This window comes from Alligator sinensis, unplaced genomic scaffold, assembly GCF_000455745.1.
Source record: "Alligator sinensis unplaced genomic scaffold, ASM45574v1 scaffold692_1, whole genome shotgun sequence".
Taxonomy (NCBI): Eukaryota; Metazoa; Chordata; order Crocodylia; family Alligatoridae; genus Alligator; species Alligator sinensis.
Window position 1 is genome coordinate 698366 of NW_005842238.1, and position 25640 is coordinate 724005.

The 25640-nt window shown below is 42.2% G+C and overlaps 1 protein-coding gene across 4 annotated transcripts in view; it reads right to left on the reverse strand.

The window, feature by feature from the left end:
* Positions 1-25640, reverse strand: part of TAOK3 (TAO kinase 3) — a 150767-nt gene that overhangs the window by 73994 nt on the left and 51133 nt on the right. For all 4 annotated transcript variants that reach the window (XM_006027368.3, XM_025208559.1, XM_025208560.1 and 1 more), the window contains exons 2-4: positions 14498-14588; positions 12515-12725; positions 1521-1592 (exon numbers count right to left, since the gene is read on the reverse strand). In XM_006027368.3, the coding sequence (XP_006027430.1) occupies positions 1521-1592; positions 12515-12634 (192 nt within the window). In that variant the 5' untranslated portion in view covers positions 12635-12725; positions 14498-14588. The remainder of the gene's footprint in view (positions 1-1520; positions 1593-12514; positions 12726-14497; positions 14589-25640) is intronic.

The following is a 25640-nucleotide window of genomic DNA, read 5'->3' on the forward strand; positions in this document are numbered from 1 at the left end:
CCCCCCCCCCAGGTTATATTCCTTCAAAACACCTAACTTTGACATCATTATAGTTCAAGTAATGCTACCTGGTAAGAAAGAAAGTTGCTTCACAATGCATTTACAGTTTAATCTAATTAGTCAAGAGTCGATATAAGCCACCTGGAATCCAGTGATTAGTTACTGACAGGAAGATTTATTTATCCTTCCATGACTAATAGAGAGATAACCAGTTCAGGGTTTACTTTAAAGCCCCGTCTCAATAGTCCAAAACCACAAGCAGTCTCCACCCTAAAGAAGCTGTTGAAAATGCTGGCTGTACTGCTGCTCTCTGGATTCTTGTTGCCAGAGAACTTGAAAGGAAGACTTTGACAAATTTTGGTAGCATTGGGGTGATGTTGTAACCATGATGATCCAGAAAAGAATGTGAGGGGTAAGGATTTTTGTACTGGATCAAATGGATAGCAGGGAGGGACACAGACATGGACAAGCTTTCAGGTATCACTATACCCTTCCTTCGACCTTTTGCGATGTTTTGTGCTTTGATTTGTTAAGACGCAAGGTTGAGAATTCCCAGAAACCATTTTGAGACAATTTTAGATAACAAATATTGCTCAAAGCAATACTAGTGTTTCTGCTATTTGTATTCTTAGTATCATCTGGTCTTAGATTTTCTAGCAGGCTAAATGTTCCAGAACAGACAACAGTAATTACAATTTGTCTTGGAGGACAGAGGTGGAAAAAGTTTGCTGTTTAAATAAAAGATTTTGGTTCCTTTTTCTATAACATAATAAAGGTGCACTAACATTTGGAATATTACAGAAAATATAAAGGGACAGTGCATATGCTGGAAATCATGGAGTAGGAAAAAAAATATTGAAACTTCCTCTTTGCTATTAATGGCGCGCACACTGCTCTCTACCGCAAGTCAAGGCATTGGTCTACAGGAACAATACACAAAAGCAGCAAGCCATATAAAAGAGGAAGAAAAAAAGAGAGTAGATAAGAACTGCTTAGTGAGGGAAAGTCTGAATGAGATATAAATCTGTTTTAAAACTGGATAACTAACACTTCTTAAAGCTTGCAGTTCTCAGCTATATTTTCAAGCCAACATCTTGACAATACAATGGCTATAGTTCTGATAGCTTGCACAATAGCTACTTCAGTAACCTCTGCAATATTGTCATATTCAGTTTCTAAAATCACCGTAGCTTCTTAAAAAAGAAAAAAAATCCTATTAAACAGAATTCACTTTAACTCATTTTCCTTCCTTCAGTCTTCATGTCTCCTGTGGAAGTAAGCAGCAGTTACAAGCTTCTGGTTTTCCAGAGCCAAAGGCAATACAAAGCTAACTTGACTATGCAGATTTATACCACTGCTACACATGCCTTCTGCATGCAAAGATGGCTTTATTAAGTGACCTGAGCAAGAATACCTTGCATTCAAAAGTGTATCTAATTTTATCCCAACTACTTAGTTGATCCAATAAATGATATCACCCTAAGAAATCAAATCGTTGGCTCTCTTTATTTATGTCTTACCTCATTTGTTTGCTTCCCACTGTAGGACATTTTCTTGACTGCCACCACCTCATTAGTGTGGGAATTCGTGGCCTGGAATTGGGAAAGAGAGAAAAAAAATAGGGGTTATTTCTGTTCTTTTCCCCCCTCACAGAATTGGGCATACATTAGGCACAAGTGCAGGCCATCATTTCTGTCCTGTGTAAGCTCAGGTGCTACCTTCTTCGTGGGCATGATTTAAGATATGTCTCTTAGGAGCCTGCACTACTGCAAAGGTTCATTCATTGGTCCAACTCTAAGCCAGGTCTCTTCACCACCGCCTCACAGATTTTTGCAAAAGCAACAGCTTTGCTGCAGCAGATGTGTAGTACCCAATATTGCTCCTAGAGAGAGCTATGTTAAATGATTCCAACAACATCAAGATATTTCATACAAAACCAGTCAAAAATGGATTTTGATTGACATGTGTAAAGTCTATAAATGTGCATTGAATCTGAATCACTCTGAGCAAAGCACTGTAAACACTGAATATTTCAACATTTTCAAAGGAAAAAAAATCTTTTTTTCCATTTTAAAATGATACTACAATTTTGGAATTAAATTCATTTAAAAAAATGTAAAAACAAAAGAAACAAACAAGCAACCCCCAAAAAACAAAGTGAAAAGCAAAGTGACACAATTTGCCTAGTTTTTGGGGGTAGAACAATGGAACACTTTTGTTTTGGGTAACACAAAAGACTTGGTGGATGTAACTGTTGTTTCTATTGACATTTTTGGTTCAGTCAATTTACCAAAAAAAAGTTTTGAGAAGTCAACTACTGACACTGGTCTAATCAGGATCAAGTCTCAAGGACCTGGAATGGAACTTGTCAGAGCAACATTACAGTTGACCTGGTGGCCCCAGAGCTCTGGGTAGCAGGAAATGAATGCATCTCAGGTCTCCTATCAGGCCCTTTGCAGCACACACTCCATGCAAAATTGGCAAGTGTCCAAATATAAAGCCACAAATGGCATGTTCATCTGCTCAGGCACTTCAGTGTCAGCATGTTCTTTGTATACAGGTTTCCCTCAATTTATGCTGTACATGTGTTCCCAGAGAACAGCGCATAAATCGAATTTGCATAAAGTGAACCCACTCTGCAATGTAACAAATAGGGATAGGTTCCCATGGCGGTGAGGGAGAGGGAGGGAGTGAGGCTGGGAGTAGAGAAGGGGTGGGAGGAGGGGTGCCGCTCCCGGGGCTGTACAAGGCAGCAAAGCAGAGGGAACAGAGCGGCACTCACCTCAGCCCCAGCTGCAGCAGCCCCGGGAGCGGGCGGGTGCCCGCTGCCCGCACGCCCTGGGCGGCTGCTCCACCTGTCCCCACTCACCTCTGCTCCTGGGCTGCACCGTGCCCTGGTGGAGGCAGCTGGCACTGGCCACTCCTGGGGCTGCTGCAGCTGGGGCGAGTGAGGCCATGGACCTTCACCACCCCCCCCAAGGACTTACCTGCTTGGACCAGGGGGCATCTATACTGATCGCATAGGAGCGAGGGAATTTACCTCACATATAACAAATTATGGGTCTAAATATGCTCATCACATAAGAGTGAATTCACATAAAAGAACCCACATGAATCGAGGGAAACCTGTCCATGCATTTGAAACCATCTCTTGAGGGGTTGCTCAGGCCATATACCATCTTTTATCAGCTTCTGCTGAAATGGAGACCAGCCATCACTGGATGCCTGCTGGTGGGGATGGAATGCTTTCCAGTGCAACTCAGTGCATTTTCTCAGTTTTCAATACAAGCTCAGTCCCACCTCTCTGCAGAAGGTCTTCCAAGCCGAAGAGACCAAGCCTTATTGCCTCGCCTCCCTCTCCTTGTTCAGCCCATAACTTGATTCGTTTTAAAATGTTAAGATGGAGCTTTTATTATGCTGTAATCATGTTTCAGAGCCTGCTGCAGTGTCCCCAGAGTTTTGCTCAGTTTGTTTTAGTAATGCACATGAAAGGTGCTCAATTTATTTTAATTAAAAAAAAAAAAAAGCAGAACAAAAAGCATCAAAAGACTGCCTAATTTTGGTTCCAGAACTGGAGTGTTTGGAGAAAGACACACTAGGTTGCTTTATTCAATCCCCTTAGCCAGTGAAGTTCTATGCCATTTGTTCTTCCAAATGTCAACTCTAATCTAGGTTTAAACTATTTATGCAGTGGGTTTCTTGTCACTTTCCTGAAAAACTAATCTACAGTCCAAGACATCTTCCTCATGAGAAGGAATAGGCCCATAACAGATATTGCAGGTAATGTTATACAGCAGACTACTTTAATTGTAACTGCATTGTTACTGAAGAATGGAAGTGTTACAAATTATTTTGAAGTAGAAATGTTATTTACTTCACTTATCAAACTAGGTCACCTAATGTAGACAACCAGCATGCAATCATTTTCTTGACTGCAAGTAGCTTAGCAAGCATGGAGTCAAGCTAGTTACATCATTCAAACACAACATGCTACATCAGAACAGCACTGTGGAGCTGGGTTTAAAAGCACACGTGTGTGTCTGCACAAACACACATCTTAGGATATTTAGAATGCAAATTAACAGTCTAAATAGCAGGTCCTCCTTCCAACAAATCTTTCAGCATTTGACACGAACACTGAAAAAGTACACAAGACTTATGAACTTAAAAGCAAATGTGACAGAATAACAAAAAGGTGGTGCTTTCATACCATTTTCTTTCTGCACATTTTGTTCTTGTAGGTAGCTTTTCCAGGAATCCCTTTTTTTTTTTTTTTTTTTTTGGAGAGGTGATCAGGAGGATAGTATCTTATGGAGCCCCGCACACAAACTGAAGCTCGTGGTTCTGCTTGCAGATCTACCAGCCTTTAATTGTTTGTTTGAAATGGAAATGCCCTCTTTTATGTACCTCAGCAAACACCTGATCCTACAAACTGATCGGTGCTGAAAAAGCTTGCAAGAGTGGACCCTAAATAAGGAGGGTCTCTTAACTCAGAGTGATTTTTATAGCTGCATAGCAATATTGCACCTAAGCAACACCAGAAAGCCTGAGAACACAGCACAGCATGAATTTTACGGTATTTTATGAGCTAAAGTTAACCTTTTAATACAATTTCAAAGGAAGAGCAAGACATTATTGAACTATATAATTTTGACCAGTCACATATTAAATATTTTGTTGTCAAAAGACATTGTTTCCCTAAATGCAAAACTGATTCACAATCAAAAAAATTGTTTTTTCTTTAGTCTGTATAACATTAGTACATCTAATTGGAGCTTGTTAACTCCTGGGCTTAACAGAAGCAATCTTTTTGCCCTGACTAGAAAAAAATCCCACCTTGACTTCTGCAAGTCAAGAAAGTGAACATTTCAAATCTGAAAAACTGCTTAAATCCTGTTATCTCTGTAATCACTTTTGGAACATGCAGGACAGGTTGGCAACAGTTGAAAGCTTGGAGTTCGTAATAAACTGGAAGTGAAGCAAGACAAGCCAAGTCTTTCACTTGCCAAACAAACAAGTAATGTACTTTCATAAATGTATCAATCCCTCCCCACAAAACAGTTTAATGTGGACAGTGAATTCAAAAGGAACTAGTGCTACGCTAGGCCAATAAATACCAGAAGAGAGACAGTAATTTTAGACTTATGTCCAACACAATGGAGGACATGAATTCTGTTCTACTATTTATAGCATGAAGTCCTCTTCACATGAATTAAGGAAAGCTGGAAGAAAGAGATCCCCACAAATCCATGGGTTTTGGGTCAGACAGAAAGCTGTACCCTTCACCCCATCATCCTGTTTCATCATTAAAAATTGTGTACATCCTTTGATTGAATAGATGAGTTCATCCTAACATTCTGGTCAAATTTCAAACTGTTTGTCTACTTCAATTCCCATTTTCCCCTCCCCTCCTCTCCCTTCCCCCATTAGGCCCATCTGGTTGAGGAATTCCCCATTTTCTGCCCTGAACTATTGTTCAGTGGCTCTGTGCCATGTTAAACACTTGTCGCATACCATCACAGTTGTGGGCAAGGCAATTACTCCATATAAAATGTTCTGGGATTCTCCTGATTGTAATCAGCTAGATAGTTGTACAAGTGTTCTAGACCAAAATGCATTCGCGTTGTCATATTTTTGGCTGCACTTAGCAGATAATTTGTGATTAGTAGACCACAAGCGTGTTTTGCTTAGAACACTACTCTTCTAATGCCCTCATTCATTTTGTCAAAAAACATCCACTGCTTTCTTTCCATGTTTCAGCATTTTGCTTTGCTGAACAGTATCCACCACAATTTTTTTGCTTCATCATTTAATCTGTCTAATCTTTAGGAAATGACTCTTTTGAATGAAAGTAGGTCATTGTTTTGTGGATGGTATCTAAACCCACCAAGCTGTTGGGAAATGATACATCATAAGGCCAGGAATGTCATCAATATTTGAGTCCATTAGGAAAAAAACATAAATTTAGCACTGCTTTAAATTATCAATCTTTGCCAAGAACAGACAAAAGTACATAGCATAGGGAAGTCAACTAGCTAGCAAAATTAATACTTCACAAGTGCTCTCTTCAAGCTAAGTGTCTGCAGAAGAGCGATGAAATTAAAATGCCATTGTCGTAGAGAATCAGATCAATGCCTCGGCTGAACACAGTGGTGTCAGTGACAATTCAAGCAAAAAGGTCAAATAAATGTAGAGAACAGTAACCAATCCATTGTGCCTAAATATATATGCTGCACTAGACAATTACTCTTAAAAACAGAGCGCTGCACAGTAATTTTGCCTTATAGATAATGACTGTTAGGGAGTTCAATGCACCCACCGCAAAACCAGTCACACACTACAGCTGTAGGAAAGTGGATCCAACATGAGCATTCACATCTCTGTGAACATTTCCCTCCAAATACTTAGTCCTTCTAATATTAATTTCTTAGTTATCCGTATATGTTCCCAGGTATTGAAATGTTACCTAACTTGTTTATCTGGACAAGGAGAACAAGAAGATGATGCTACCAGGACTATGCATCATGATGGAAGATGTGATGGAAGGAACCTTGGGCCAGAAAAAGAAATGAGCCAAACTGCACAAGAATAAAGATACATGCAAAGTGAGGCTCCAGAAAGGTACTTTTCCAAAGGCAAACTCCTATTTTGGGTTTATAGAGTCACAGTTTAAAAAAATAAGAGCTGGAAGGGACCAGTATCCTGTCTCTGACAGCAGTCAGGACCAGATGCTTATGTTCCTTCAACTCCTATCTGGTTCAGATGACTAGTTACTATTTTGTTGTTTCAATACTGACATCTCAATCTGGCACTTCCTCATATACAGATTCCATATCAGACTAGGTCTTTCTCCTGCACCTTCCCTGATGGAGAGTGATGCAAAGAATCATTTAACTTCTTCGCCATTTATTCTTCCTGATTGCACTCTTTACCCCCTGACAGTCATGGTGTAGCAGACCTTCTGATTCTCTCATGCAAGCTCTTTTGACTATTTTTTCATCTTTTCATACTTACTTCCTGCTATAGATTATGCTTTTCCAAAAACTGGCAAACCATTTTGAACAACTTTATCTGAAGTTCTCTAAAGGAGCCCCAAATTCAGAGATTGTCTGACCAGCTTTCTCTGAAGTCTGGGCCTTATCAAATCTGGGTCTCAAGTTGGGCAACTGCTGTTGCATAAGATTTTCAAAACGGATATGTCCCATTCTACTGGCTTCAGCTGAGTGGCATTTCCACATTCTGAATGATGTCTGACTCACTCTCCTATCTCCTACTACTGTACAGTATTTGACTACTAGTTTTACTCATCTTTTTTCATGGGGAAGGAGGGTACGAAAGGGATCAAATGCTACAAAACCGTTCCTTTCATGATGGTTACAGCATGCCTCGGCTTAAAACCAGAAGGATTAAGATATCTATCTTGCTGCCTGCAACTCATCTGAATTATTTTTGAAATGTTGTTTCTGCAGTTGTGTTTACAGGGCTCCATTTTTGTTTTATTCCTCCCATATAGATGTTGATCTTAATTATAGTGGAGCAGCTGCTCTGCTGCAGTTCAAGCTGAGGACCCCTTTCTTTTTAATGGTTGACTAAATACTGCAAAATCAACATGCTTATTTGGATTGTCTTGAAATTTGTCATGCCTTATGGGGGTGCACAATGGAGTTGATCATCCACATCTGGGGTCATTTGAGGGAGAGATCCCAGACATACACGTCCCTACTTTCCAAAATGCTTTTCTTAAGGTTGATAAGATTTTACCTGGGTTCATTTATTTATGCACACACCTATGGTATCAAATCACAGCTCTGATGGGGCTCCAAAGGGTCCAAAATGACTTCAGATAGGGCATGGCACTCACTATTCCTTTAGGGAAACAAAATTAACCATAAACAACAGAATGCAGTTCAACAAGGAGAAATGCAAAGTGCTGCACCTGGGGAGGAAAAATGTCCAGCACACCTACAGCCTAGGCAATGACCTGCTGGGTGGCACGGAAGTGGAAAGGGATCTTGGAGTCCTAGTGGACTCCAAGATGAACGTGAGTCGGCAGTGTGACGAAGCCATCAAAAAAGCCAATGGCACTTTATCGTGCATCAGCAGATGCATGACGAATAGGTCCAAGGAGGTGATACTTCCCCTCTATCGGGCGCTGGTCAGACCGCAGTTGGAGTACTGCGTGCAATTCTGGGCACCGCACTTCAAGAGGGATGCGGATAACCTGGAGAGGATCCAGAGAAGGGCCACTCGTATGGTTAAGGGCCTACAGACCAAGCCCTACAAGGAGAGACTAGAGAAGCTGGACCTATTCAGCCTCCGCAAGAGAAGGTTGAGAGGCGACCTTGTGGCTGCCTATACGTTCATCACGGGGGCACAGAAGGGAATTGGTGAGTATTTATTCACCAAGGCGCCCCCGGGGGTTACAAGAAATAATGGCCACAAGCTAGCAGAGAGCAGATGTAGATTGGACATTAGGAAGAACTTCTTCACAGTTAGAGTGGCCAAACTCTTTCCTGCTTATGCAGGGGGTCAGACTCGATGATCTATTGAGGTCCCTTCCGACCCTAACATCTATGAATCTATGAATAACAGTTAAGATCTACAGACACGGCCAACTCTGCCAGCCCCCTTCCTGCTTTCACATTCCCAAACTGAAGCTGGAATCTGGGGATCCATGTCTAGATCTGAGCTCCTCTCCCTGCCAATTCCAGGTGGGGAGCTGGAATCCATGGAGGAGGCCTTGTTGAACTGACATTCAGGGCTTCAAAGCAGGGACAAGGATCCGAGCTCAGCATACAGCTCATGATCTGAGCCTTCAAGAGAGCTACACTGGCCAAAGAAGCATGTCATCATCCAGTAAACTGCTGCTTGTGACATACAGTTCAGCAGCAGAGGGCACCAGACAACAAGGTGCTAATTAATAGCTTATGGAGATGGGAAGAGAAGGCAAATCTGGAAGTGATGATCAGGAGAGGTGGAATAAAGAAGCATGGATACATTTGTAGTAATTTTAAGCACGCAAGAGAAAACAACTTTGAGCTGTTAAATTTTTGGGATACAGATGGATTTCTCTCACTGGCCATATTAACAGTTCCACACTTGCAAGACCTCAAATCACAACTGTAATCCCTACGTCACTGTAACAAAGTGCAAGAACACATAGAAATTGCTTAAGATCCTTTACCTAGCCAAAGTAACATCTCAGCTGCAAACCTACATCATAATGACATAATGCTTACATGATCACTAAGACCTACCACACAACACATCTGTCTTTCTACACACACACACAGCAAATTCCATGACAAATCTTCAGTACTGCAGAATAGGGTTGCCAGATGGTATCTAAAACGGCAAGTTCAGCAAAACTCAACTTCTGAAAATCAGAACGCATGCAGTCAAAATACATGCCCACATCCACTCTGGGCAATGCCCCAGTATGCTCTGAATGCTCTCACTCCACCCTTACATTCTACTGAAAAGCCACCTACACATGCCTTCCTGTCAACCCTTGCTCTTTCTGTGAAGTAATGTATATTATCCACTAAACTTTACAACTCCTCCCTCTCAAGCCCATGGCACTAACACAACTTCACTTACTCTTATATTACCAGGGATCCAGATTTTCCATTCACCATGGAAAGGAAAAAAATGGGGGAATGGCAGGTTTCCCCTTGCAGGCTGGCAGAGTTCCAGCTTGCAAGGGGCTGCCTGGGGCTGGGAGGAGCCACGTGCATGTGTGCATGCACACATGCACATGGCCAGCAGTACAGCCAGGAAGCAATGGACAGCAGCTTCCCCAGTTGCCTGCAGGTAAGTCTATAGGGGAAGAGAGAGTCTAAGGCGGGGTGGACAAAATGCGGCCCGTGGGCCAGATGCGGCCCGTGGGCCAGATGCGGCCCACCAGGCCATTCTATCTGGCCCGCAGGACCCCTAAAAAATTTAGAAAATTAATATTTATCTGCCCCGACTGTCTGTCATGTGGCCCTCGATGGCTTGCCAAACTCCATAAGCGGCCCTCCACCTAAAATAAATTGCCCACCCCTGGTCTAAGCGAATTGGGGGTGGGGGAGGAACAGGATGACAGACAGGCCCTCGCAGTGAAGGAGGAAATGGGCAGGGTTAGTGACTAGGGCTGGAGCTGGTGCCCAGCTGGGGGAGTGGGACAGAGCTGATGGCTCTGACAAGTGGCTGATTCAGAGGGAGGAGTGGGGAGGAGCTGGCTCCCTGCTGCTGGGCACACTCCAAGGGACCCAGAACAGGAAGGTGGAGAGGCTTGGTGTCGCTGCCACTGCAAGCCCTGCAGCAACTGTGCTGCCATGATGAGGTGCCCCCTGCCCACCTGGCAGCTGTGGGGGCAGTGGCAGCAGAGCTGTGCCCTTTGCAACCCCTGTTGTACTCCTCTGCTCTGGCTGTGGCAGCTGGGGCTCAGGTGCTGCTGGGGGGTGTAGGAGGCTGCAAGCCCTGGCCCTGGTCTCTCAGCCCTGGCAACTGGGGGCTGTGGCTTGAGAGTGAGGGGCAACAGCATTGTCAGTGTTAGGGCACCGGTGTATCAGCTGCTCAGCGCCACAAGGCAGTGAGGGGGACAGCCACAGCTGGAATCGTGTCCTGGTGAGTGAAGGGGACAGGGTGAGCTCTGATTTTCAATGATAAAAAACCCCAATTCAAATGCCAAAATATATAGGGATTTAGTTTATTTTATTATAATGACTGAGGCGCTGGTAGGCTTCTAAATTGCTTAAAATTACACATATACTAATAAAGCATTGTGTTCAACTGATACCTATATATATAGTGATGTTTCATTTTAATCGTGGAAAAATGCAGAGTTTGGGGGGTTTTTTTAAACCAGAGAGTTTTTGGATTTTTTTTTTTTTTTTTTTTTTTTTAATCGGAGAATTCGGGATTTTTAAACAGTTAAAAGCAGGATTCCTGTTAATTACACAATCTGTGTAATCAGGGACCTTCAAGCAGCTGACATTCCCCACCACAGAAAACCCTAACATAACCTACGCAGGGCAGCAGCAACCAAGGCATACTGGAGCCTCTCAAAGTACACATGCCTCCGCTTTGGCTTCACACATGAAGGTGAGGGGTAGGGCTGTCCCCAGTTGCCTCTGACCACAGAGGTCTACAGTCTGTTCCAACTAATTCCTACACCATTCAGTATAGCTACATCTAAAATAACTGACAAAGCTGGAATGCTTGCAGATCATTCAACCAGCTGCTGGATCCTGGAGACACAAGGCACAATATAACTTTTTACTTTCTAATTCTCAGAAGTTTGAATTTCACTGCATTTGAAATTCTGAAAAGGTCTGAGATACACTACCAGGCACCCTTAACATTGTGTTAATAAAGACTTTGCTAATAAGTCATTATATGGTCACTGGCCATTGATTCAGTGATAGTTATTTTTGGTTCAGCTTAGCAATACTATTCTTCCTGTTTTAGAGTCAAGTACTATGATTTAATTGTGGAGTTTCAATACATTTGGTCTTTTCTTAAAGCTCTTCTTTTTCTCAAGGCAAGTGATTAGCTGAGAAGCTCATCATTAATCTAAAAAATAGGTTTCTTACTTTCTGGCTTATTGGGTAAAGAATTTTAACATGTATATCAAAAGTGCACTAAAGGCTAAGAACCCAAAAGGACCCCAAAATTTGCTTGCTTATTAAAAAAAAAAATCTCATTTTTTAATATTAGAGATCAGTAACTCTGAAATCTGCCCCTCAGTTTATTACTATCATGACACTTAACATAGGCATGGAGGCTTAGCATCATCTCTTATTATTGTTTAAAGATAATTTTATTTTTATTAAAAATATTAGTCATGGGCAGGGCAAAAGGACGACACCAAGAAAGACCCGAGTGTAACTCCTGAGCACAATGATCCAAGCACTTCTACTGCTAGGAGAAGCTGAGAAACAGTAAAAGTGTAACGCAGTTTCCTGTGACCTCCACAATGTGTCTAAGATTTTAAGTCAACAGCCACAGAACCAACTCATTGCTGAAAAAGCTTTTAGCTTTGGCTGCCTGTTGAAATATTAATCCCATGAATCCATAGACTTGCTACAGCTGAAAAACATACTAAAATGGAATGGCAAATAACCCCCCAGAAATTCCAGATTTGATAGCTTTTAAAGAATCTATGACACTTTCCCTAAAGATAAGGGTGATAGTTCTGAACAAACACTAATTTGGTCAATTAAATTATTGTCCAAGTGCCTAAAATCATTCAAGTTCAGTCCAGTACAGGGTATTCCCTTCACACCCTGAGCAACTGCATATCTGTCTCATTAAACTGTGATAAGCCTCCCTCCAAAGATGGCTATAGGCGCCACAGTGGGTTAAGAAATGCTTCTGTATCACACATTTACTCATCTCTCCAGTGTATGGAGAGGAGGAAACATAAGAAGCCATTAGAATTCCAGCTGAAATTCAATTCCAAAAGTGCCTTACTTTCTTACTGTAAAAGGTGCTTTTTGGAGAATGGTGGGTAAATAAATGTACTTACAAAGTAGACTGCTCCAAAACTTCCATGGCCGATTTCATGTAAACCCACAAATATTTCTTCTGGATCATCTTTGTGGAACAGGTCAGCTATCTCTGGGTCCTTTGGCACCCCTTTGCGCATGTTGAATACTATTATGACCTAGTTCGCGCTTTAAATTCCCAATCAGTTTCTGCCTTCATCGACAAAGTAGTTTGCAGATAACATTCAGCACCTGGAGAAACAAAGTTCATCTTTAACCAGTTATTTCTATGCACTTTTTTCAGATTAGAGGATACAACTTCCACACTTTCCCCATTGTTTCTTTTAAGTAATTCTGTTTAATTATTAACCAAATATAGATGTAGAGATAAGTAAGCCTTCTGTGCGTAACAGTCCCTTTTCAGCCACTAGAAGTAAACACTGCTAAGCAAAAACTGCTATGCAGTTCTAAGTTACACTAAAGTCCATTTGAAGAAGAAAGTTGTTCTGTTGCTATGCAAAACATCCTGTGTACAAATTTCTATTAATAAATATCCTCAATTCAGATTTCCTGATGTGCCAGAACCTAGACTTTTTTTCTCCTCTTTATTTGCTGTCTCTCTTGTTTGGGTATTATAACTCTCCTCCCACTTCCCAACTGGTTCATTCTCTATTTCACTTACATATGATATTTGCTACGGAAGGGATCTTCAAAAGGTAAAGGTACTAAGTCCAAATAACTTTCAGTGGGTCCCCAATCACTTAGGTGACTTTAAGAATCTCAATGATGAGCCTAAGTCACCCAACAAACCTTTTTTTTTTTTGGTGCATCTCTATGTAGTGTGCACACATGCATACATAGCACATAACAGTATGGTAGTTAATGGAAGGCTTACAATATAATTCTAAAAAAGCTTCCCCCCTCCACCCTCCCTTGACATAAAAGTCACTAACTTGATTTATATTCACTAGAACTTGTTAGGAAGAAGAAACCACGCTCTGAAAATGTAACCACAAGGAATTTCCATTTCTTAAGCCTTTTTATGTTAGTTTTGTGCTCTGCTTATCCAGATCAACCAAAGGCAAGACAGAGGGATAAGAACAATACCAAAACATATTAAACACATTGCATATCACTAATGCAGAAGTAGAAACTAAATGACAAGAGGGTATTTAGCTCTCCACATTTTGGGAGAAACAAGACAGCCCTGAAAACTTTGGCACTCTCTTTTTAAAACCATCCATTAGAGGAAAAAAGATTAATTTAACTGGCTTTACCTTATGTTCAGCATTATGTCATATGAAAACCTTACCTTAGCCTGAACTGACAGATTCTCTTGCACAGGGAAGCTGTTCTATACTTTAAAAGTGACATGACCAATTTTCTAAACCAGGGGTGGGCAAAATGTGGCCCGCGGGCTGCATACAGCCTGCTAAGCCATTCTATCCAGGGGGCCCCTAAAAAATTTAGAAAATTAAAATGCGTCTGTCCTGGGCTGCCTGTCATGAGGCCCTCGATGCCTTGCCAAAACTCAGTAAGCGGCCCTCTACCCAAAATAATTGCTTGCCCCTGTTCTAAACAAAACCTAACAGACAAATTTCTCTGTGACTACCATTTTAATGTCCATTTTTTACCTGTTGGACACTAAGCTGGTCGGGTATAAAGGTACAAAAGTAGATTTATGAAATATTACCACAAAATGTGCCCAACTGATATTAGAAACCAGATCTAAAAGGCAGTAGTGGGATACCCAAGAAAGACGCATTTGAAACATAGCCAGCTAAAATAAACAACAATAGACCTGAATAGGTTTCAGATTTAAAGACATGAAAATCCGGAGCATAATCTTGGCTTGAAATTATTTCTCAACTATCAGCCAGGGCCATCCCTGGTTAAGGGCTCCTTCTTATGGAAGATTGGGCCTGACTAATAATAATAATAATAATAATAATAATAATAATAATAGGTTTAAAAATAAAACCCAGTTCACTGGGGCATAGAGAATACATTCCACTGAATCATACCTGTGTAACTGTGGCACAAACCATACTCTGTGGCTTAGACCAATTTTAGCAGCATCTTGTGTGTGTTCTCTGTTTGGTGCACTTTGTTTTCCTGTAAAGACAACATTTAGAGAAACTTTGTATAAATTATTTTTTTCCATCCTAGTATCTGTGCATATAATTAAGGCAGATTCACACCATAATTTCAAAGATCCCCAGCATGAATAATGCCTATCAAAGCTGTTCTTTCCTTCCTAGGAGAAGAAATTTCACTTCACCTGTTCTGCAAACCCAAGGTTTGTAATGTATCACTCCAAGGTGGGAATACAAGGAAGAGGAGTTAACTGTTAAAATTCATCAGCTTCAAAAAGGCTCCCAACTTTGATTTTTACATTTCACTACCCATTATCCCTCTGCTCCCCCAACTTTGATACCTGCAAAGTTCCTGATTAAGTATCTGCACCAGGACACATTTCTTTTGTTTTACACTTAAAGGGATTAATATTTATCTGTATAGAGCAGGGATGGCTCCACCCAGACCCATGGCTGAGATCCAGGCTCTGGGCCTCACGAGTAGGTAGGGAAGAGCCCCATGGGTCGTGGCCCTACACATAAAATGAGGCATGAAGGGCAGTGCAGGCCTCGATGCCAGTATGCAGGGCTGGTTGGAAGCAGCCCAGTCCCTGATCCAGGCACATAGGGGAGGCATGGAGCCTGATTCAGGCACAAAGGGCCCAATCCAGCCCACAGACTGGTTCTGCACCAGTCATCTAGCCTGCAGGGCCAAAACACCTAGCGGCACTGGTACAGAACGTAGCTGTTATATTAAATACCTGACCAATTCTAATTTTGAGTGAAAAGTGAGGGAGAGTCTGGCTCTTCACTAACATACTTGTTAGATTTCATGTGGTCTGAATCATCGGTAAATTAACAAAGCAGTTGATGGCTGCCATCAACTGCTTCCAGCAAAACAAAAGCTACCAATTGCCTATCTTTCCCCTGGAGTTTAATATGGTGACCTCCTGAACCAGCATCTTTGGGGAGCTACAGTATGGGACAGTGGAAGCATACATAAGCCACAGACTTGGAAAAGGAGGGACACAGAGAGGAGTCTGTGAAAGGGAGAGTGCTGGAGTTTGGAATAAACTGTACCAGGAAAAAAGCATCCAGATGTTGCTGGTATAGCTGTATTCATATTAGGAGCATGCAGGCATAATAGCTATAACAGTAAAAACGGCTCCTCAGCTGAGATCAGAGACAAGACAAGGAATAAGAGCAAGATCTTGTCTCCTTGTCTCTGGAAATAACCATTAGAGGACACTTCCTGAACAGAAATTCCACTGCTTTTGTCAAACAGGCATCCAGAAAGATGCTTTCATCTATTCCCCCTCAATAGAAGGAAATAACCCAAATTGTTCATTCAAATACTCTTCTGAGCAGGATTCAGGAAAGACCTTATAATGCTACAGGTAAAAAGAAAGTGAAGAATCTCACAAATAAATGCATGGCAAAAGCCAGATGAATTAAATTGTTATTCATATGCAGCTGACTGGGCTCACCCAGAGCTCCTATATTTACAGCACACTTGCAGATATGAGCAAAGAATGTGGTATTTCAGGTCTAGCCTCCCTAGCCATGTCAAAAAGCAACCTGGCTTTAGAACAATAAACTGTACTGGGAAAAACAACAATTTATCCTACTGCCTCAAGGAAAATACACTCCTCCGTCTTTAAAAAGTTATTTTAAAAACCCAAACATGAGCACTGTGATGAATAATATGCGTGATAATATGATAGTGCTACAGGGACAACCATACATACAGAACCAGACAATGCAATTCACAAGAACAGTTTTGTGTGTTTGTTTGTTTCTTTTAAGTACAAATAGCACAGGATCCTTACACCAAAGACATTAAACCAAGTAGCATGCAATACATCTAGGGGGTAATGAAACCAAAAATACATGCTGGAGCAGAGATTAGTAACGCGACTACACGGCACATCAGCAGAGCTCTGGATTTTAAGATTAAGGCTATGCACTACTGGCGAGTCCCAGCCAAACCACCTGCGGTTCAGAAACTCACGTGCCTCAGAAACCTAATGTGACCTTCTCCAACAGGAATACCTAGATCTGTCTCTGACCTATCAGATTGCAGTTTTTTTAATACAAGTTTGCTTAATACTCTTCTACATTTGCTTCAGGGGAGGTTTAGGAGTGCACATGTTCAGTGGTGCTGAAACAGACGGGGTTCAAACTTGTGCCACAACTTTCAAAAGTAAAAAGTGGCATGACAGTTTTCAAAAGGCAATTGCTTGTCATTTCCACATGTCTGGCCCAGGTAAATTTAGGTGCCTTGGTTTGGGCATCCAAAAATGAAGTGCTCCGTTACTGGAGACTTTTGAAAAATGTCAACCTTGCAGCACAGTCAGTTCCTGTCAATGACCAATAACTTACTGCAGTACTGCTGAAAATGAAAGGAGATATTTAAGTATCTGTGAGAGGGAGGTGGAGGCTAATTCTGAGGAGAAGAGTTAGCATCAGAAATAACTACCAATGTTAGAGGATTCCTAAGTGAAGTGTTAGAAAGGAAAAAAGGAAATACAAATTAATGACCTGGATCTTACTGCCACTCAAGATGAGGAGATTGAGCCCTTCATCAGGGAAAAGAAATGATCCTGAGGTAGGAAGGGTGATAGCCTCCATCCTATCACCCTTGTATTGGAGAGACCAACTAGGGGCCATGTTCTTCTTGACCTACTGCTCACAAACAGGGAAGAAGTGGTGGAGGGATGTAGAAGTGGATAGCAACCTGGGCAGCAGTGACCCTGAGATGATTGAATTCAGAGTCCGGACACAGGAAAGAAAGAAGAGCAGCAGAGTATGGGCCCTAGACTTCAGAAAAGCAAAATGACTCCCTTAGGGAATTGATGGGCAGGATCCCCTGGGAGGCCAGGCTGAGGGAGAAAGGAGTCCAGGAGATCTGGTTGTATTTTAAACAAAACTTACTGAGGGCACAGGAACAAACCATCCTGATGTGCAGGAAGAATAGCAAATGTGGCAAGCGACCAGCTTGGCTTAGCAGAGAACTCTTCAGTGAACTGAAACACAAAAAGGAAGCTTACAAGAAGTGGAAACTTGGACAACCAACTTGGGAGGAGTATACAAATATTGCTCGGGCATGCAGGGATGAAGTCAGGAAGGCCAAAACACAATTGGAGTTGCAGCTAGCAAGGGACATAAAAGGTAGTAAGAAGGGTTTCTACAAGTACGTTAGCAACAAGAGGAAGGTCAGGGAAAATGTGGGTCCCTTACTGAATGGGGGAGGCAACCTAGTGACAGATGAGGAAAACAATGAAGTACTCGATGCCTTTTTTACCCTGATCTTCACAGGCAAGGGCAGCTCCCAGGCACTGGGCAGCACAGTTTGGGGAGGAGGTGAGCAGCCCTCAGTGGTGAAAGGACAGGTTAAGGACTATTTAGAAAAGCTGGATGCATACAAATCCATGGGGCCAGATTCAATGCATTCGAGTGTGCTGCAGGAGTTGGCTGATGCGACTGCAGAGGTGCTGGTCATTATCTTTGAAAACTTGTGGCAAAATTGGGGGAGGTCCTGAATGATTGGAAAAAGGATCAATACAGCGCTCACCTTAAGAAAGGGAAGAAAGAAGATCCAGGGAACTACAGACCAGTCAACCTCACTTCAGTCCCCAGAAAAATCATGGAGCAGGTCCTAAAAGAATCCATTTCTAAGCACTTAGAGGAGAAGAAGGTGATTAGGAAGTCAGCACGGATACACCAAAGACAAGTCATGCCTGACCAACCTGACTGCTTTCTATGACAAGATAACTGGCTCTGTGGATACAGGAAAAGCAGTGGATAACATGCCTTGACTTTAGCAAGGCTTTTGATACCATCTCCTACAGCATTCTTGCAAGGAAGCTGAGGAAGCCTGGGTTGGATGAATGGACTGTAGGGTGGATAGAAAGCTGGCTGGATTGTCAGGCTCAACAGTAATCAATGGCTCAATGTCTAGCTGGCATCAAGTGAAGTGCCCCAGGGGTCAACTAGTTTTGTTCAATATCTTCATTAACAATCTGGAAGATGGGATGGATTGCATTGTCAGCAAGTTCAGGGATGACTCCAAGCTGGGGGGTGTAGTAGATGCATTGGAGGGTGGGGCTAGGATTCAGAGTGACCTACACAAATTGGAGGATTGGGCCAAAAGAAATCTCACGAGGTTCAACAAGGACAAGGGCAAAGTCCTGCACTTAGGAAGCATCACTCCCATGTACCAGTTCAGACTGGGGGCTGACTGGCTGGGCAGCAGCTCTGCAGAAGAGGACCTGGGGGTTGCAGTGGACAATAAGCCGAATATGAGCCAGCAGTGTGCCCTTGTTGCCAAGAAGGCTAACAGCATATTGGGCTGCATCAGTAGGAGTGTTGCCAGCAGAGTGATTATTCCCCTCTATTCAGCACTCGTGAGGTCATATCTGGAGTACTGTGTCCAGTTTTAGGCCTCCACTAAAGAAAAGATGTGGACAAGCTGGAGAGAGTCCAGTGGAGAGCAACAAAAATGGTGAGGGGGCTGGAGCACAAGACTTATAAGGAGAGGCCGAGGGAATTGGGCCTATTTAGTTTGGAGAACAGAAGACAGAGGGGATTTTGATAGTAGCCTTTAACTACATGAAGGGTGGTTTCAAAGAGGATGGAGCTAGGCTGTTCTCAGTGGTGACAGATGACAGGACAAGGAGCAGTGGTCATAAGTCGCAGCAAGGGAGCTTTAGGTTGGATATTGGGAAAACCTCTCTCACCAGGAGGGTGGTGAAGCACTGGAACAAGTTACCTAGAGAGGTGGTGGAATCTCCATTCTTAGAGCTTTTTAAGGCCCAGCTTGACAAAGCCCTGGCTAGAATGATCTAGCTGGGGATGGTCCTGCTGAGGTCCCTTCCAACCCTAAGTTTCTATGATTCTATGCTTTCTAATTTAGGATGTCACTCCTCCAAGCTAGGATTCAGGCTTTCAACTCTAATCTGTCTGAAATCAATTAGATCTGTGCTTTTACTGGTACACACATACACACGCGCAACTTCTCCAGTGACACAGGAATACCCCACCCTTATGGCTTGTCTTGGCTATCCCAATCACAAGCCACTGAAGCCTCCCAGTGCTAACTTGCAGCAGGGTGACAGAGGTCAAGCTACTGGGGAATTCCTGGAAGTTAAAGGCAGGCCCTTGGTGGATGGTCTCTAAACCATCTATCACCACCACAAAACTTGTATGGAACTCCTGCCTCAGCAGTTTTGCACACACCAGCACTGTGGCTAAAGCTTAATTTGTATGCTTTCAGGAAATTTCAACTGACTAGACTAGAGCTTCCCAGGACATGCAGCACAAATAACTAGGTGGGGACCAGGAGTGCAGACAGACCTCAATTATTCTCAAGTCTCAGTTTTCACTTAAAAATGAAAGCAAAGTTAGTGGTAAAACAAATCTTCAGTACATCAGACAAGTAATTGATGTGGCCATGTCTTAGTTTACAAAGAACCTAAAAACAACTGCTCTGCAGTATGAGCTGCCACTTACTTGCCAGTGAGAAGAGTCAACATTTACTTAACATTCCCAGAGCAAAGACGTAAAGAAGAAGGTGCATCATGCCATGAAGTTCTAAGCCAGCATTTCCTAATGTGCACAAAGGACTAGGTGAAGGTTAGATGCATCAAAATCAACAACTATTCTACCCAAGAAAGGACTTGTGGGTCATACTTTTGCCAGACCAGCTGCATGGTTAAAATGGACTTAGACCAGCTGGATTCAAAAGCTGGTCTAGATCTTTCCCACCATGCAGTTGGTCCAATAAAGTATATATTGTCCACAAAAATACTTGCCTCTTGCATACTCCCGGGATCGTCACAGCTACAACATCATTCCCTCGCTACCTAAAAATGTTATTCTGGAACAAGGCAAGCCAAGAATTTAAAGACCTGAGCTATTCCAGGATAGCCCCCAATGTGGATACAGTACTTTTATTTCAGAGTAAGAATGTCCACGTTTAGTCAGTTCCCCTTCCAGCAAAGCCCTAGGAAAGCACAGATATAGGGAACAAGGGGTGAGCTAATCCCCCACTAGGTTCCTGTGGTGTCAGGCAACATACACTGCCTCCTAGACATGAAGCAGTCCTGAAAGCAGGCTAATTAGGTCTGCTAAGAAACCAATATTAATAACCTCCACTGCAGCAGCATCTTAACACAGCTATCCCTGCTCTATTTGTGAGTTTGCAGATATGCACGAGCCAGCATCTTACAGTACAGTATTACCCAAGCTGACTACCTATGCTGCCTCCCACATTGGAATTAGCATAACCACGTTAAAGTTAAATTGCCCTGACTCTCAGCAGAAAAAAATAACTTGCCTGTAGCACTGCACTAAGACTATACTATACTACCTCTGACCAGAGCTGTCAAATGCACCCTGCTATGGGCTAGATCCAGACAGTAGGCCTTATTGTAGTCCAGGGGCTGGGGGACCAGTTGGTCGGGGTGGCCAGCAGCAGAGGTGGTGGCAGAACAAATGGTAGCGGACACAGCCCTCGTTCACCCTCCTGCTGGTGATGGTCGTGACCACAGCCCCAGTTTCTGCAGCAGACCCTGCTTTCCTGTTCTGCCAAGAGCCCCAGGGGCAAGAGGTAAGAGATTCATGGGCCACATCCAACTGACCAGCTACATATTTGATGCCTTTGGACTAGACTAACCACATGGATTCTAAAAACTGCTCACTATTGTCTCAACTGGTTTCTAGCCTTGAAGCCACTTAACCATTTAGAAATGGGTCGTAGTGTAGTTGTGTCCTACATTCTTGCAGAAATGTTTCTGCCATCCCCCTTACTTTTATATTAAGTTTTTTTTATATTGAACTGGAACCAACGGCTACTGTTCTGCTCCAGTTCCCATCCACTCGAGTGGATATCACCAGATCTACAGGAATGCTGCAACCTGCCTCACTGAGAAAACTGTTTAATCTTACCCATAAAGCTGGCATCTCATGTAAAGCTTTCCCCTCTGTCCCTCCAACACTTACATAACAAAGAATTCTCTTCCGAGCGAGTGCTGATGATCCAGCCCTGTTCCACCAGGAAAAGTGGTGGCCCATGCTTGAACTCTGCTCCCCTGATGTTTTTGGCACATGGTGGGCTTTACTTTCACAATGCTATCTACCTGTGGTGTCCTGCATTTAGTTTAGTGAACTGTTATAACCACTTAGTAACAAATTAATATTAATGGTCAACATTAAGATTACAATACACGGCTACCAAGTACACCCCTTAAGATTACAAAAGCACTCATAGTAGTTCGCAGGCATGAACAACTAAAAGCATTTAAAAAAATAATGCTAAAATTAGTGGCATTAATGGCCTGTCAATAGGACACACTAAATTTATTCAGTTCTTGCTGCTGCAGAGATATAGATTAGTGTCCTTTAATGACGCTTTGGCACCTTTAGATATTATCACAAATAGGTTTTTAAATACCTAAAGAAAAACAAGATTAAAAAGCCAACTGACGAGCACAGGAAGCTAACATTTAAAAAAGCATTTGTGCCCTGTGCTCAAATACTTCTAATTTTTACAGGGATAACATTTGCACAGAATTTGACGTGTGACTGAGTCTACAGGTGCTGCACAACGACAGTCTGTGCCGTGAAGAGACTGGATGATATTTAAATAAACAACACCACATTTAGACATCATTTTAAAAAGTAGGTGTATACCATGCACATTTCCAAATATTCCAAATCAGCTTGATTACTTCTTGTTTTGTTACTTCTGCATGAGTAACTGTTTGTAGCCACCCAACTACGTTCTAGAAAAATGCCCTATCACAATGCAACAACCCCCCCAACAACCACACACAAATGTTCTTTGTTTTGGGGCAAAATGACTAAGTCACCTAGAGCCTGCCCTGCCTCGCGTTCACTCGTATTTTCCAGAGGGACCACAACATTTCCAAATCCTGCAACAATGTCTCAGACTGTTCAAATCATTCTAGCTTAGTTTAGGTACATAATGAGATGAAAGCACACAATTGTAATGGTGACCCCACAACATTGTAGAGACCTCTTTCACATACACACACATATAGGAAATGCCATTTAAAAAAATAAATAAATAAATAATCAAGAGGCAAGGATTTCTTAGGGTGATCTCTTTTACTTGACCACCTATGCATCTCAACTACATAGTTGATCCAATAAAAGACACTACCCCAAGAAATCCTTGCCTCAACATTTCTGGACCATCATGGCTACCAACAAGACTCTTACACTACATGAAAATCATACCAAAGTCAGTCAGTTCTTCTAAAATTAGAAAGAGCTTGGGCTTTTTATTAAAGCAAATTGGCACCTAATGTTACAACTCAGTATTTCCCAAAATAAGGGCAAAGTTTTCCACAAATCAAGCAGAAAAACAAACAGCAGGAAATAGGTGGAACAGCAGCAGATTCCTCTCAGGAGCAGAAGGATAATATTGCTCATCTGTGATCTCTGTGCATTTTTGTGTGTGCGCCTTTTCTTTGCTTCCATATGAAGCCTCTCTCACTGACAGGCACAAGCACCTCTATACTCCTTGCCCCACTTTGCTTTAAGGCTAGAAAAATGGAAATCAGCATCAGGAGGCAGAGCTCCTAGATTCATTCGTTAGCTGCTAATAAAGACCCCATATCAGAGCACTTAAATTCATACTTTAAAGCACAAACTTTTGTTCCAATGCAATACTTAAACAACCGGATCTGCTTTGCTAAACAGGGCCAAAATATTTCCCTTAACTGCTGCACAGGGTTATAGTCCCGCACAACCACCTGCATCCAGCGCTTCTACAATGAACTGAAATGTGCTCATCCTCATTTGCATACATCAATGTCTAGCCCTAGAGGTCTATTACTTGGATACAAATACCATATTTTCTCACATACAACACGCCAGTGAATATAATATACACCTTGTGTTTGAAAGGCAGAACAAAGGAAAAAAAGGTTTTTCCAAAGTTACAGATGTACAGAGCAGAGACAGAGCCTAATCTCTGGTTCATTCATTTTCCCTTTCCTGCTTAGCTAAAGCTAAAGCCTTAGCTGCTGCTGAAGATTTGTCTCTATAGGTAGATCTCCGATTCTGAAAAGCTATAGAGTTTCTATGGTTTTGAAATATGAGGAGACCAGGAGCAGCTCTGGAGTGAAGGAGGCGGCAGTAAAATTCAACTGGCTACACTGCTGAGCAGGAATCAAAGCAAAGTGCTTCTATCCAAGGCAGAAAATCAACTTCCCTGTTTAACAGACACACCCCATGGGGGGGTGGGGGGTTTGCATGATGTAAGCAAGAAAATATGGTACTTTGTCATGTGTCCAGGGTTCTCTAATAGCACCCATCCAAAGCACAAGGAGCTGGCAGCATCATTGTTCCATTTTAAAACCTTCCACTGGGACGCATAGCCAAACATATGGAACAATGGGGAGAGGGAAGGTTGATCTCAAAACTTCCTAGATTTAAACTAATAGATGAAAGAAAAAGAAGCTATACAGGGATTTGGCCTGTACATGCTTTCATATTTGTAAATTCTGCACATCACAAAAAAGTTCCCTTCCCTCTAAAGCTTTATACAGGATCCCAATGTATCTCTTCAGAGGTAGCACCACATGTAAAATAGTACAATGGACTTTTCTGCAGTACTGCAGTTAGTGAAGGAGTTTAGCGTCTCACACCATGGCAAGAAATCTCTATCAGTTTAAGTCTGAAGATTTCAGCAGTATCAAATCAAGTTCTAAACATCTAAATAATAATTAATTAGAAGGTTTCTCCAGAAAGTCCGTTGGGAAAAAAACCTGAGTAGAAATGCACGCTGTAAAGATTTCCTTGCTGCATACAAAGCCACCCAAGTTATTAGGTAAGCTACCTGACTGTGGTAACAAGATAAAACCTCTAGTTCCAAAAATCTACCAATGATACAAACAGAGCTGGAGTAGCATCCGATAGCTGCAGTGTCAACAGCACTGATGGTCCTTTCAGTGCACAGCGCAGTACGATCACAGGTTAGCTACGTTCACACTAGAAAATTATCTCAAGTTACTCAGTCTTGAGTAACTGAATCAATCTAGCATGAGAGTGTGAATACAAAGTAAAACCATAGAGCAATAATTCTCAACCAAGATGCCACAGCACCCTGGGATGACACAAGATCATTTTAAGGCTGCTGTGCAATACTAGTTGTGAAAACACATGCGATTCACAAGACAAACTCAGAGATTTCAAATAGGAGTCCATTCTGACATGTTGTGGTCTCTCTGAGTTTGCTGCAAAAAAAATCTTGCTCTATTGTTTTTCCATAGTCAAGGAATGGGTGAAAGCTAAGAGCTAGTATTTTCTGAGGGGTGCCATGAGTTTCTGAATGCTGAGAACCACTGTCACAAGGTTTCACAAACTTGCTCTGATGGCATATTGGCCTTGTATGAAAACTAAAAAGGCACTTAATAGTGAAAGAAATTTCTGTGGATAAATCCCCCAGGTCAAAGCACCTCAGGAAACCTCTCCACCCTTTAAATGCTTTTGCTAACTAGTGCAGGAGAACTTGCTGGTCCCTTTTGGGGACTGTGGATAGCAATGGGGTGTGCAACCCTTTCCCCCTCTATAAACTCTGCCCAAACAACTTTACATCCATCTCTGCCTGGTACCTTCATGGTAAAAATACCCTCAAATATCATCAATCTCTCTACACACACACACTTACCAAAACTGAAAAATCTGTCCTTTCTAAAGGCCTAAATTTCTGTCCAGAAAAATAGCCTAATAAAATACTTCAATGTGGAGAACTAGAAGAATTCTTCCGACACCTCCACCTCAAGGAATATTTCCACAACCAAACTGAATCCACTCCCAACAATAACTCATCCTCTGACAACATTCAGGAAAAGATCACCCCCCCAAAAATAAGATTGGACACCTCACAGTGGATGAAACCCTAACCTTGACCACTACATTGACTGCTTCAGGGAAAGAATGAACAATAAAATAATCAGCAACACACACCACCATAACAACCTCTCTCTACCAGAGAAGAAGGCCATAGAAGCTCTACGATCTAACCACCAAATAGTAATAAAACCAGCAGATAAAGGAGGAG